General features: G+C 36.4%; 1 protein-coding gene across 2 annotated transcripts; it reads right to left on the bottom strand.

The window, feature by feature from the left end:
- Positions 1-7,318: 7,318 nt before the first annotated feature.
- On the bottom strand, positions 7,319-15,336 carry LOC149798834 (uncharacterized). Of its 2 annotated transcripts, none has more exons than XM_089957726.1 (2): positions 14,507-15,336; positions 7,319-13,131 (listed from the first exon to the last, which is right to left on the bottom strand). In XM_089957726.1, the coding sequence occupies exons 1-2, from the start codon at positions 14,598-14,600 to the stop codon at positions 12,035-12,037; spliced, it is 1,191 nt and encodes a 396-aa protein (XP_089813852.1). In that variant the 5' UTR covers positions 14,601-15,336; the 3' UTR covers positions 7,319-12,034. The 2 variants fall into 2 exon arrangements, with proteins under 2 accessions (XP_089813852.1, XP_089813853.1); XM_089957727.1 differs by having other exon boundaries at positions 14,507-15,319.
- Positions 15,337-16,105: the final 769 nt, after the last annotated feature.

Raw genomic sequence — 16,105 nt, 5'->3', positions numbered from 1 at the left:
TTGAGCAACACAGCGCACCGGAATTTTATATTGTTGTTAAGGTAGTACAATTGGCATAATATCGTAACGATGCACTCTTTGGTGAGTCAAATATATTTGGCCCACCCCCACCACACAAAAGTATTTAATTTCTGAGAGGTAATGCAGTTTCTAATTATTGCTCAAGATCACAAAATGCTCTTGTTTCTTTGGTGTGTGTAAACCTTTTACACGTATACACCATCAAGCGACGCATGGCATAACGAGAAATCTTTTATTTTCACAGGTGATAATAAAAGATGTATTTTTCACATGTTAAAATATGGGATTAAATTATACAGTTGACTATAGGGACTGTATCAGGCCAAAAGTTCAATTTATAGGATTAATTATATTTTACAGGTTTAAATACAAAGGGCTGATCTGCTCCTTCATTTAGAGGCAAGTTAGCTTACCTGTTTAGGACTGTAAAGGAGTAACTGAGGAAGCATGCGTTTGGGCAGAATTGGGTAACCAGATACAAAACCTATATCTTGTCTTGTCCATCCCTGGGATCTAGGTGTACTGGTGACCTTCGGAAACAAATGATAACTGGCCCGCCCTGTAATCTTGGTGTGGTCTCGTCTCCCGGTATTGACGGTTCTAAATTATTGGGTTTCCCCGTAAAGTAGCAGGTTATTCCACTATTTGTGTTTGTGTTGTTATTTTAAAATTAATACTATTAGAAGGCTTGTAATAGGTGTGATGTTACAACTGATTTATTATCATAACAAAATAACTCCACTAAACAACAAACTGAAAATTGGAGTTGTATCCCTTGGTTCATATACAACCTGGAACATATTCCATTGCGCATTCACGCGTTTTCAATGATTGTGTATTGTGCTTTCTAATCCTGGCATACTAGAATTTACAAATAATATGCAACAAATCAGATGAAATTGAGCGAAATTGCCATCTGCAATTAAAACAAAAACCAATATAAAGGAAAGCAACCTAAATACTCTGTACGTTATATTTAAGCCTACACACTAGTGTTTGCTTAAATGACACAAAACACGTGGCATCGTGTCTGATGTGACCGTTGGAAATAGGGAGAATGTACGGAATACACAGATGGGATGAGAGATCGTCAGTAGTGTGGAATTGTTAAGTAACTAAACAGATAATAATCACACTGAATATAGAAGGTCAAAGTATCAAAAGCTTCAACCAACAGAGCATGTGATCGGAATAAAAGCTAATGAGTCTAATTGGTCCATCTGATATCTTTTACACAAGTTAAAACAAGTCCACCCCATATCATTTTTTAAAAATATAATGTTCCAGTATCCTGTTTCGTTTGTTATAATTTAGTATTTCGTTGTCTTCAACTGCTATGAATACATTTGGTCTATTTTGATTCTTCTTTGTTTTATTCGGTATAACTAGTACTCCTTCTTTGGCCTTAAATCAAATTTAATATGCACAAAAAATAAACAAACAAGCAGACAAAACACTGATTTGCAGAAACAAATTACGTCTCTCCCTTTTTACTGTCCTTAAACCGTTTGAGAATTCCACGTAAATATTTGTCCTGTTCTCTCAGGTAGCACTGAACACTTTGCTCAGAGATCAGTTATGTAATTTTCAGCTAATAGAAAAACATTCTTCCAGAAAAAGACATTGTAGTATGGATTTTCAGGAGATTTTACAACAGTTTTTAATTGCTATTTTGTAAGACTTTTAGGTTACTGTTGCCACCATATGGCATATTAATTGTAACTATTTAGTCTTAAACACTATTTAAATTCATGTTTCAACCAGTTGATTTATTTGACCTATTTTGTATTGAGTTTAGGAAAAATTTATTAAGGCCACTGATTAGCCAGTTGGAATAAAGAACCAAGGCCACTGGTTGCCAAAATATTACTAAGAAAAAGTAGAGACTACTGGTCACCGAATGTTTGCAGCAAATACAAAACAATAATCACTATACAACCTAAGCCAATAGTCGCCAACATATTACTAAAAACCCTGAGTGTATAGTCACTGATCTTCACCATTCCTGTTCTTTTCTTCTAAAATCACTGGCCCATTCGCCCACTGGCCCACACTACTCACACACACACACACACACACACACATATAATATATATATATATATATATATATATATATATATATATATATATATATATATATTGCACCTTTCATGGTCATACACGCAAAACATTGGATAAGGTGCTGGCGCGTACCCTCCCCCCCCGAAATATTTTTTTAGCTACGTAATTACTTATTACACATTTTTAAAATTACCACTCTACCACATATATCCTCTCCTCTGTGGATTACATAGGAAAGAAACATCTTACCACACAGGATGGGCTGCATCTCTTTCGCAAATTTTCTGTCCTATATTTAGGTGCACATTGCTCTTCATGTAAGCTATACACATGACCAGCATCTTCCTGGATACGTTCTGGCTGTCATGTGATGCATCATTTTTACACATAGTGCCTCGTTTGTTTTTATTGCTCTACCACGACGCTTCCATTCAACTTACTTCGCACCAGACGTGGGCCCCGTTTTACGACGTATTGTAACTTTACGCGTAGAATATTCGTAAGTTTTAAGCCTATGAAAATCGTATCATATTTCGTAAGTATGTTTCACAAAGATATCAGTAGGAACATTTCGTACGGCAAAGAAAAACGTTTGCAGAAACTACATTTTTTGCATGGGAGGTAGATAGTCAATCTGTAAATGTAATAGGGCACATGCAAGATAATTACAAACGATGGCGATAAAATGACCCGAAACAAAATTTCGGGCAAAAAATGCCTTGACGTATTCCTTACATTTCGTGCGCCATTCTGGCTCTCATCATCGTAAGCGTTCATGCAGCAACTTTCTTTTTGTTTTTCCATTTCCTTACTTCTCATTTTTTTTCCTTTTATAATTTTTTTTTATCGTATGGAATTTTCTTCTCTTTTCTACGCTCCTGACTCAAGGCAGTAGCGTGAGACTAAATCGTACATGTAAAATGTTTAAGACGGAAACCAGGTATCGAAAGCCCAGCGACCTTAAGTTCACAATAGTCATTCGCCTATCCCAAAAAAGCTATTACTTTAATAATTTCTAACGTATCCGAGGACTGAATACAACTTTCTTCGATAAATGACTTTTTATTAATATTATTTCAGAGAAGCAATCCCCGTGCATACAGCAACTTTGCAAAGTTTGGGCAGCTTAAATATGGCGCCACCTGGACATTATTCGGAAGAAAATCAGCTGGCATACCAGAGGCCCTGGACCTGAGAACTGAGACCGATTGCGTGCATCAGCTTGAGAAAGAACACCTTTCCAGCGTATCCAGCCATTTTCCTGGGACTAAAGCATGTAGACGTCTCGAGTAGATCAGGCCGCCCGAAAACTACGCTGGAAAAGAAGCCGAGATCAACATTTCCATCGGCGGAATGGTAAAACTTTGCTTGGCTGTATGGGGATTTCTTTTCGATTTATCCGACAACCACTTTTGGTAAAGTTCTCTTAAAATCCCAATTTGATATATTCGATGCCACCATAAAAATGTAATTGTATTTTGTTAAACAAGGTAGAATACCAAAACAAAATGAGTTACATATACTCACAGAATGGTTTTATATTCAGAACTACATAATCACCTGTACTCAAAATTCAAAGTAGAATGTGAATAGCAGAGAAAATTTGTTACTTTATGGATTGCTCTGATTAAATGCGTATCTTACACATTATTGGCTGTGATGGACCGTCCATGAGTCATAACCTGGCAGATTTTCCTCTCACAGGCATGCGTAATCTGGCTGCAACACAGACATAACTAAGTAGTCTGCGGTGCGGATATTGAAGCCTCATCTAGTGACTGAGTTCCTACTCGAAGAGTAATTAGGCAATACGCGATATATAGAGTCGAATGCCCGATATGCGTGTGAGGGGTGAGAATATTGGTACCCCCAAGTGTTCGCGCAGATTAGGAGTAATATCTTGTTGGGTGGTGGCTCTGTTCCCACCCAACATCGAAACGTACATGGCCGAATGGCCGAACACGTCTTACATTTGTACCTGATGTTTACCATATTCTTTATTATAATTTTAGTAAAAGATTTTAAATTGTTGACAAAATATAATATTTCAGGAATGAACTTTTGACCATCGTGCAAGTTCACATTTGTGTCTTACCTTTTTATATCATGTTGTTTACTTGATAAATTACTTATTCTTGCATTCAACATCTGAGGCAGAATACTCGTTTTGTGTCTCCACTATTTCATTTGTGTATAATTATTTACTCAAATTAGTATTCACCAAAAATACAAAGTACTCATTTATGATATACTTGGAATTACTATGATTTCAGACAAGAACTTGGACTGGAACATTAATTTGGAATTACTATGACTTCATACAAGAACTTGGACTGGAAGATTAATTTAGAATTACTATTATTTCAGACAAGAACATTTTTGGATTATATTTTTGAGATATATCAAACCACTGTTAGCACATAATCACACTTCAGGCTATTGGCACATTAACACTTTTCTGACTACAGGCACACAAATACCTTCGATACTGGAATTTAATTGGAATACTGTTGTGATTCAGTTGGTACTTTTTTCATTTTGACAGTTAATAAAAATTTTGTGAGTATGACTATCTGGGATTATATCACAATACTGGAAATTCTTTTTAAGTTTTCACTTCGAGTTTTTGGGAAATGTCTTATTTGTTGATAGTCACAAAACTTCTTGTTGTTAGCTCTTTTCTTTTACTTTGTTTAAGACCACGGAGTCGCACTATTTTAACATTTCCCAGGAAGATACAGAGTTCTGACGTATGAAACTGTAATAGAAAAAAAGAAAGGAAGTATATTTAAATCGGAATTTTCTATACAAGTTCAGAGCGGTTTGTCTCAAAATTTAAGAGATTACAGGTCTAAATGAAACACTAGTATTTCTTTCTATTCAAAACAAAATTTAATACGGGCTTTTCTTACATGTATGAGCACTTGGCGTGTGTTATGTGTATCAACACTGGGCTTGTCTTACGTGTATCAACGCTGAGCTTGACTTACATCAGCAATGTGCTTGTTTTACGTGAATCAGTAAGGGGCCTGTCTTACAGGTATCAACACTGGGCTGGTCTTAGATTTATCAACACTGAGCTTGTCTTACACGTATCAACACTGCTCTTGTCTTACATGTATCAACAATGGGCTTATCTTACATGTATCAACACTGGGCGTGTCTTACGTGTATCAGCACTGGGTTTGTCTAACGTGTATCGATAATGTTGTCCCAATGAACTGTATTACAAGATGCTTCATGAATAAAAGACTGTGCATTTGGATGACTGTTTGTTTCACTGAATCTGTTAATTTTTGAACCCGCCTTGGTGGCATCTCGACAAAACGATTACGTTGGTATCGGTGTGCGCGTCTGTCTACATGTCCGTTCATCCACACCGTTAAATGAGGTCACTTTTAAAGTTGTTTACATTAGGCTCAATTTTTTTACATTCAAGGTAAATCCCAAATATTTTCTTTTCTTTCGTTAAAGGTATATACAGAAAGCGATAATTTAGCACATCCGGCAACCCCAACTTTGATCCATCTACATGCAATTAGGAGTTTATAGTCGCCATACTAAACACATGTGGGGACAATTTATGTGTAATATACTCATAATAAAAGGATTTGAACAGAGTATAATGTTGATGCATGCAATTTGGCAAGCTGTTAACTTGCATACTTTAACTCGTTTAGCCTTTCGGCATTCATGTGAACAAACAAGCTTCTCCATTGTTGTTGACATACACAGCTCTGTCTCTACAAACGTAGACCATAATAGCGTCGACTCTTACGCTGTGCCAAGGTTACAAAGCCCTATCTAAATCGTTGGAAAGATCTTTAAGTCAAAATAGATTCAAATATCACGCAATTTGACCTGAAACAGATTATCCACTATCACACATTTGCAGTATAACAAATGGATTCAATATGGCCGAGCACGTGCTATGCATATGACAAGAGATAGTTCGGATAAATGCTCCCGTATACATACATACATACATACATACATACATACATACATACATACATGTGAGGCCGGGGGCGGTATTCCTAAACTAATAAAATCTTGTCTCGCCTTTCTTAACCTTTGAGTTGCCAAAGTCGAACATTAGTATCAATCCCCGTTTGAGTAATTAGAGGCTTTTCAAGCCACAACTATCCAACACCATGTATATTTCAAGTGTAGATTATCCAATGGACAGCTGCCCACTCTTAATCGGATGTAATTCCAAAGCAATTCTAAATGGAACTTGCACTCAGTATGTGGAGCATAGAATTATAAAGGAAATGACTGACTGATAGACCAAAGTACGGATATCTTTCTGCAGCAGTGTACTATCAAGAATTTGCTTATAATTCAACGACAAATAAAATCATGCTTGCACGAGCGACAAGCTGTTTTTCTTTGGCTGTGTTCATTTTATTCGCTGATTCTTCTTTGCAAAATCTCAAGAGAGCTTCAGAGTGTATAAACAGTTCAGAAAAGATTCAATTTCATCTTTCATCAAGAAACCAGTTTCAAGCTTTGCATGACAAGCTCATGTTTTTTTAAATGATTGTTTTACTATCAGAATGCATCTAGATCGTCCGTCTCAGATTGAGTGCATAAAGCTTGTGTGGACTATCAATGGCATTGCTTTCTTTTTATTGTTTTTGTGGTTTTCATAATTAGATTCACTCCATCCAGAATGTATACGTGTTCTGGGTACAGACGATCTCTACGCTTTGATCTGCACACCTTTTGAGACAGAATATGTTTTAGGTTTTTGGTCAGGCACAAATAGATTACTGGAAGTGACATTGAGACGGTGAGAACAAGTGCTTTAAATTCTGTTTTGATAAACTTAGTGTTAATTATGGCAGGGATGTGCACATTTGGACGTGCCATTCTGATCTTTTTGTTTACGGGTAGGTACTACAGTGCGTACTGGGAATCTCAAAGCTTGTTTACATGTTGTTTCGACTGAGCGACGGATGAGGGTACCCTGCTGGATTCCATCATATTAAAAGAGTGAGACAATAAGATTTAAGCAGACAGTGGATTCTAGAAAGCGTTATGGACGAAAAGATGTGGGAGTGTCGCAATTTGTTTGTGCTTGGATACTTTTTAAAATTGTAATTTTATTTAATATTTTGACGGTGCACAATAAATAAATAAATAAATAAATATAAAAAGCAAACTACTGATTTAAAACTGCTCATAGCAGCAGAAGACGATGATTTTACAAAATATAACAGAAAATAACCTTCGATTACCTGGATATTATTTTAATAAACGAAACTAATAAGGGCTGCATGTTGGTTAATATGTGCAAAACAGTGAACTCGTTAGAAATCCGTTTCCGATCACTCGCTGTGCTGACTAAATTTTGAGAAACTTCGATATCCTTTCTGCATGCAGGTGTTATTAATGTCCATTTGGGATACTTCGATCTTTCTATGCTCAGTGTGATAAATGTCCATTCGGGATACTTCTATCTTCCTTCTATACGCAATGTCATTAATGTAAATTTCAGATACTTCAGTCTCCGTCCTATATGCAGCGTGATTAATTTTCCATGGCATAATATAGACGACTGGTCATTCCGTATGTTTCCTCTATCCGTAGATTTCCGTGTTTCAAATGGCAACAAAGATGAAAACGCATATTGCAAGTTATTTCCACAAGGAACTCCTCATTTGTAAGAAAAATATTAACCTACACTCTACTTGTGTTTTCAGGTTACTTTCCCCATTTCTTTTTTTTTTTCTTTTTTTTTTTTTGGTGAATGGTAATATCCCTCATTTCCTTCTAATTAACTGCAGATTCTTTTAAAGTAGAGGTATGCCAGATAGTGAGCTCAGAGCATTTCAATAGTTACGATTTCCTTCTATTGTCTATTGTGTACATGAACCAAAGGAGACAACTCCAGCTTGTATTTCAATGCATTGAGTAGCTATTTCCCTATGGTAATATATATATTTTATTGTGAAAAAGTGCAACATGAAATTGAATAAACATTTTTGTCTGATGTACGCATGGGTTTTTTACGATTATTTAATTCATAATAATTAAGATTAGATTTCATTGTAGATGACCCCCACCCCTTAAGGTTTGCAGACATAAGAATGTAAATGGGCCCTACCCTATACCCGCATTCCGTACCAGACAACTGATGGAGTCAGAATCCGTGGTGGTTCAATGGTCAAAATGAAAGAGTCCGACCATTGGATGACCCTGTGTGGGCTGACTTGCTACGTCCTTGGGTAGGATACTTTACACCAATAGCCTCGGCACTAAATAAACAGCTTGTATACCAGTCTCGTACAACACTAAACAACCTCAATCAAACAAATCAATCGACTTCTAAAAAGATTACAATCTATCTTAGCAATAAGTATTCAATAGTATTGTCAAAATGATCAATCTACATATTTTTTTAAAGAACAACATGTCTGAAAGTGAATTACAAATTGAATGTTATATTAATTATTTGCAAAAACGTTGTCATTAACTAATATCTAAATTACTATTGACTAATACATGTAAAGTCTAAGGTCATCCATATTATCTCGTTCCTCTCTTGTAGTGTAAATACTTATGCTTTCATTTATCGTTTTCTTTCTTCCTGTAACCATCAGTTGATTAGTTCCATCATACTTCCTGTTCTTTAATATTGCTTTCTTGTATTTGCGTTTCACTTTTTTTTTTGTTTGTGGGAAAATATTTCCTTTAGCATCTCGAGATGACAGAATATGATTTTCTGACTGTACCACCATCCTCTTGTAGTTCGATGGTTTCCGTCGCTATGGCTTTGCTTTAACGTTTATTCTTCCAAATATGACGCAATATAAATTAATTTTGACTATGCTCAATATTTTATGGTTTTTCATGTGTAGTAATATTAACGGCGCTTCCTCCACGGTCAGCAGGTCCACGTCTAGTCTGTAAAAAAAATTGTACTCATTAGAATAAATCTTATTAAATGGTAGAAACGGCTAATTCGAATATATTGTAAATAAACAAACTACATTCTCTGACTGTAAATTAAGTACAAGTGAATACAGCACCTGCTTCTTGCAATACATCCTAAGTATTTAAATGGATTTATTTATTTGTTACTCTTTTTGTTGAAAGATGTTTCTCTGAAAGAAAACGTTTGACTTGCGGAACAAGAAAACCCATAACAAAAACACAGTGTACCTGCAGGATTGACTTGCATACCCTGGCTTACTTTCAAATGATATCATCGTTTAAAACTCAAGTTATTTACTTTTAATTGGTGTTGAATTTTAATCAAACGACAATTCGTCTGTAAAGACTTTCAAAATACAAATTCCACTTTAAGACAAGAAATAAAAAAAAGATTTTACGAACAATGTTGGAATGGTTTCTAAATTCCTATGTTGTCACGGTTCGGTGCGTGTTTCCAAACATGTCATTATAACAACGGCGATGATTATGATGATTACGATAATAATGGCGGCAACTTGAACAAATATGATGATTATCTCTTTTGTCCTTTTTTTAAAAAGGATTTCTTCACAGTGCCTGTACATAAATACGTATCTTTGTAACGTAATGCATACTTCATTTTATCGTTGAAGATACTGATTTGAAAATTTGAGATTTCATTGCAGTGGGTATGTAAATGTATACATGACTAATGTGGACAAGACGACTGCGTTGTAAATATTATTCCTGGTCTTTTTTCTTAAGAATCTCAGTTAAGTGCCGAAGCATTTTTTAGGTGTATATCAAATACTGGCATGTGCCATAATTAAAGTCAGGGACATAAAATGGATAACGGTCTATTGGATAATACACCTAAGTATTGTTCCAATGGCACGGGCACTCTACCTCTGGATCATCACTTACCGGCTTTCCTGAGACACCTACCTCTGGAGTGGCCGAGTGGCCGAGTGGTCTAAAGCGCTCTCCGGTACGGATCACTGCCATCTCACCTCTGTCTGCGTTGGTTCGAGTCTTGGATTCGGCTAATGTGGGTATGTGAGAAAGCTTGCCAGTAGCTTCTCGTGGGTCGGTGGTTCTTTCCGGCGTTTTCCCGGGTTCTTCCTCCACCATTTATACTGGCCGCCATGTATAACCTATCGTGTGCTGAAAAATGGCGTTAAACCCTATAATATCAACAACTGGATCATTATTTACGGCTTCTGAGATATCTACCTCTGGATCATTACTTACCGGCTTCTGAGATACCTACCTCTGGATCATCACTTACCGGATTCTGAGACACCCACTTCTGCTATGGCTATATATAGGTGTAAAGAATGTAAAGTGAAGAAATAAGACTTACGTCCAAAACAGACTGTTTATCTCACTGTTGTCTTAACTTCACACACACACACACACACACACACACACACACACACACATTAAAGATCACCACACCTTAAGTACATTTATATTTCATGATCATTAGGAGATACATTCATATCTGTATCCGACACAGGCAACTCCTCAGTGGCAAGCTGGCAGCACGGGTATATGCAGTGGTGCTTCAGTAACGTTTATATTTTTGTCCTTTTTATCATCATCATCATCATCATCATCACCATCATCATCATCATCTTCTTCTTCTTCTTCTTATGCTCATTTTTTTATCACTAAACTAACTATATGCAATCTATTTTAACAAGTGTTATGTACAACTGTTCCGTTTTTAAGATATTTGATAAAGAAATGTGAATTGATAAATAATAACCTACTTTAATCCAAAATCTCTATTGAACAGTTTCTTGTCTGCTGAAATTGTTGGTAACTCTTCTCCAGGTGGTCACATTGGTCAGGTTCCAGGGGTAAAGACGTCATAGTATCGACAAATCGATATATCCATATTGGCATTCCATCTTTTCCGATCATTCTCTTCACCTCTAGGTTTCGTGCATCATTGGCAACACCTGAGTTGATATGCTTCTGAGCTACAGTAACTGAGAGTCTTTGATCTGATCTGCCAAACAATTCGTCATCGACAGGGATCATTGCGAAACCATTCTCGATTGCAGTAGTTGTCATTGCTTGTACAAATTCTTTGCCAGAATGACTGTTGTTGAAACTATCCAGATTGTTTGTCGTTGTAATTGATAGCCTATCCAAAAACCTAGGCCTTTCCAAATGTTTAGACCGATCACTTTGGTTCAGACATTCATGCTTGAGATCTACTGCGGACCGTTTTCCCACTTTTCGGTCGCCTGCAGTATTTATTTCATTTGTATCTGCGGAAAACTGCATCAGTCCTTTAACTTCAAGTTTTCCATTACAGCTGGATATTGGAAGACAGTGTTTGATCCAGTTGGGACTGTCACATGCTCCGTCTTCTGTTTCCTTACATATCTCAATGGTGGCAATCTGGTCAGACATGGAATTTTGAATCTTGGCAGATACACATTCTTCTAGTTTGCTTTCATCCCTTTTAATGTGTTTATCTTTAGAAATTACATTGCTTTTATATTGATGACTTCCCTTTTCGCAGCTGGATGGCCCTGGTCAAATTTTACAAACCGATTTAGCTGGCTTGTACCTACTGAATATTCCTTTCCATTCTCGACCACAGAATTCGATTTATTTTCCATTGTACTGTCTGCGTCTCGTAAGAATATTTTGACGTCATCCATATACTTTTCTTCAAGAATTCCATACCGCTTGAGTACAAGTGATGGCTGTTGGTCAAAATAATTATGTGAGCGTTGGCACTTCAAACCGAATTTACAGTCACCCGCGACAAACCATCTACAAAGATGTAAGAATTGACATTCATTATGTGAACATCCCATCCATCCGTTGTAGAAACGACATATGGTAGGCATTGTAGTTTCGTTCCTGTTTCTAATATTTCGCATCCGATATCTTCAGGGCTGAGTGCATGAAGCAAGTGCATTTTAAGTACTCGAACATCGTGTGGATCTCTTATATCATGTCCAAATAAGCACTGTTCGAAAGAACAAGTATTCAGGATGTAAAATTTATAAATGTGAAGTCCATTGCAATCTTCCGAAGAGCAACTTCCGGCATTTGAACAGTGTTTCTCGCAGAGGCGCACGTCTGTTTTTCCAGCGACATATTTCATATTTATCCCTTAATATGCCTTCTTCTTCATTACCATCAGCTTCAGTATCAGGAATACTTTCACTGATATTAAATATGTTAGGAAATTTTTCAACTTCTTTCTCATAATTTGAATAATGTGTTGCATGCTCACTTTCAACCTGTCTTTGTAGTTGTTCTAGTTCCATCCGGTTTCCATTTTTCACCAGGCATCCTAGAATAGATGAAATCCAATACAGATAATTCTGGTCCGTGGCATCTGTACTTGTTTGCATTAATTGAGCGCTTTGTTTTTTAATCCTTACCGCAGGTAATGAAATAGTTTGGTTTTTGCCATCGTGTTCGCGAAACATATGGTGTTGATGATCAATAGCGTGGCTCATTATTTCATCAAATGGAAAAGCATGGCGGTCCATCTGGAAACCGAAGCAGTGTTCGTTTTCGGTTGAATTGGCATACTGGTCTCTTTTCATAGGTCCATTCCTGGCTCTATAAGACAATGATTCTTCTGAAGAACAAAATGCATCTCTGTTACTACACTCAGTATTTGAATAATTGCCACTCACAAAATTCATTCTTTCATAAGACGAGAAACCTTGGAGTGCCGTCTTGGAACTGAACTGAAGGTCAGTTTCGATATAATTGCTATACCGTTTTATCTTCGTTTTTGTTGCTCTGTCATGCTGTTTTTCTGGACAATCAACAACGTCTGTACTACCATAGTGAGGACCTGAATGATGATCAGTAATAACATTGTTTCTTTCATGGGAAGGAAAACCGTCGTGAGCCATCTGAAATCTGAATTGATGATATTTTCTTTCCGATGAATGACTGTTTGCTCTTGTTGCTAGTCCTTCTGAAGGATGACGCACATCTCTACTACCATAATGAGGAGGTGAGCCTCTTTTCGCACTTCTAGAAAATCGCATCTGTCTGAAACCGCGTTGTCCACTTCTCATGAAATTGTTTAATTTTCTCCCGCCACATCGCCCGGCACGTTGGTACTGCGTGGGAACTAAATTCGGAAAGAATGTACTTTAGGTGGAATTCAATTGATATAAAATAAATTTTACTTGAACGTTTCTACACATTCATAACGTTTATAAATCTGGCATATTTAAACACAATATAATTATTATATAATGGATTGACTGTATAAATCATTGTGTGTCATATTGTATTTGAAAGTCTTGCTGATGATATGACAAGAAACAGTACATTATCGTCATGTTTTAGGATGGTGATAGACGTTATCATGCAATCAGCTGACATTTTAAATTGTGCTTGCATGAAGCCCCTCTGTAAAACGGGACAAATCGTATACATTATTCAAACAAGACCCATCAGTGGCAAACAGTCTTTCTCTGACTATACTTGTCTCGTTAGCTTTGATAATAGCAAGGATTCCAGCTGTAAGCTTCCGTGAGCCATTGCATATATTAATGGCACATGATAAATTATTTGACCACAAGCTGAGATGATTATGCAAGTTGACATAAAATATGGATAGTAACTCTCGTCCTGTGTAATATAACATGCTATGGGAAAATCATAATTTGCGTTGAAGCATACAAATTAAAGATAATTTTATAATTTGTAATAGTTAACAGAAGACGCACGTGTGCGTATGTGTGTCTAAATCAACCTTTTGTTGGATGAGCTCTAACTTACTGAACTATGAAATGTTAAATTTCTGACTGTGTTTTAATTGTGATATGATGTTGATTTCTCTATTACAAAAATGACCAAATATAATTCTTTGAAAGCACAGTCCAAATAATTAGAACCACTCTTTACAGGCATTCTCATGAAATAATACAATCCTAACTATATGGGAGTGAAATTTAACACGTGACATATGTGTTATTTAAGATATAAACATATAGACATATGATGGAAAGGGTACAGCATTGGTTGTCATCGTCACTGTAAAATATGGCTTCGCAAAATTCTAGCTTGCACACACTCGGATAACTTCGAAATATAAATACAGTTCCTTCTCATCATGTTCTCCTTACACTGTGAAACTATAAATATAAAGTCATTTAAATTTACGAATAGGGCAATCGTGTCCTGGTAGTCGAAGAAAATCAATTATGGAAGATATTTGTTGTATTTACTGATGGATAACGTTTAGAGTACCGTTGAAGAGAAAGACGTTCATTGACATTCTACAGGGAGCCGAATGAAAGTTAAAAATATAAGCAGATTGCTAAGAAATGAGCATTCGTGTTGGTGGCACATTCAGCTATTTTGCCTTTTACCTTCAAATTTGTATTCATTGTCCATACATAATTGTTTGTGCTCAATAAATTAAATTGAATTGAATATTCATTTTGTGAATGGTTCATTGTATTAGGCTTCATTTGAGACTCTTAGAAGCAACTTACACACTCTTTTGGAAGGCTTTCTTCCTGAAACAGAATAAAAAATATCATTCAGCAGCGTTTTTCTTGCTTGATTTTTATTAAGCTTACAATACATTAGAGTTATAAAAAATACATCAGACGAAAATATCCTCACGAAAGGTTAATTTACAGTACGATATTATTCTGCTCAAAGTAGGAGACAACTTGATAAGCACACACACATATACACGCACACACAAACACATACACACACATACACACACAAACACACACACATGCACACACACAAACACATACACTCGGACTGTATATAATTCTTATTCAAAAGGCGAGCTTCCTGGTTTACTTTAACCAAAAGTGTAGTACAACAAGTGGTATGTGAAAGATACGGCTTACATGTTATACGTATGTTTCGTCTATCACCTCCACCCACCCACTACCCATCCCTCCAACACATATATGAAAGGTATGTGTTATTTCCTCTTGGATGTGTGGCGGGTAACGATTTTTAAATGTACCCGTGCGATGTAAATGTAACCAGATAAAACCAGGGCCGTCGGAATCTCATGCATGACAAACATGGATTTCCATTAAAGTTGATTGGCTTGCATGAAGTCGTGTATTGTATGTACAACGAAGGTCCTGTCGAGTTTGTCCGCTACAATATGTAATTCAGCGGCTATTCCGAACCTCGTCAAAAAGTTTTAACTTCTGTCTGTTGGTGAGCGTCTATTTTCGTTCACATAGATTAAGTAAACAAAACAGAAGGTTGAGATTTAAAAGCTAAGCGGGTTTAAATAAAGTACGAACATTACACAGACAGTTCTCCTAACAGCGACGACAGTATAATGTGTATCGATTGATACGTCAGACGACAAAATGGCCTACTGAAAAGATGACCAAACAGTAGATAATTCAAACACTGAAAGTTATTTACAGACGATCTAACTCATTATTATCCTTGATTTAATATTGCTACTGACAATATGATACGTTTTTTATCCCTATTTTATCAATCTCTCGCTCAAGTGTGGTCGGTTTGTCTGTCTGTCTTTTGCACAATAGCACTTGCAGTTGGAGAGAGAGAGAGAGAGAGAGAGAGAGAGAGAGAGTTTAAGACACTGAAACATTTTTAAATGTTCTGTTGTAGAACCTTTATATAGGGTTGAATAACATCAAATATGTTACAAGACTGTATGTGTGTGCCACGTAGGTTATGTGTTACAAGACTGTATGTGTGTGCCACGTAGGTAAGGAATTTACACAGTATGGCTCTTGTATCACGTGGATTCTGGTATCCATGGTAAAGTTTCGCACTGCAGAAAACTCCCATGATAAGTGTGCACATACTAGTATATAGAAATGTTAAAACCTTTTTATCTGTCCGTAGGGAGGTACTCTTTAAATTTGGAGGATCCAGTGAAATAAATGTCAGGCAAGTATTGATATATGACGATGACTCGTGCGTTGTTATGTTCAGTTGTTACATTACCAGCGAAAGAAATATGATGTTGCATTTGTTCCAAACACAGTAATAGTGGATAGATAGAAAAAAGGTTACCCTACACAAGCTTACTTCGGATTCAGAAAACGAAATGAAAAATATACTGCATAAAATAA

This window comes from Sinohyriopsis cumingii, chromosome 5, assembly GCF_028554795.1.
Source record: "Sinohyriopsis cumingii isolate HCF-2022 chromosome 5, ASM2855479v2, whole genome shotgun sequence".
Classification (NCBI taxonomy): domain Eukaryota; kingdom Metazoa; phylum Mollusca; class Bivalvia; order Unionida; family Unionidae; genus Sinohyriopsis; species Sinohyriopsis cumingii.
Note: the sequence above shows the minus strand (reverse complement) of the source record. Positions and strands in the feature narration are given on the sequence as shown.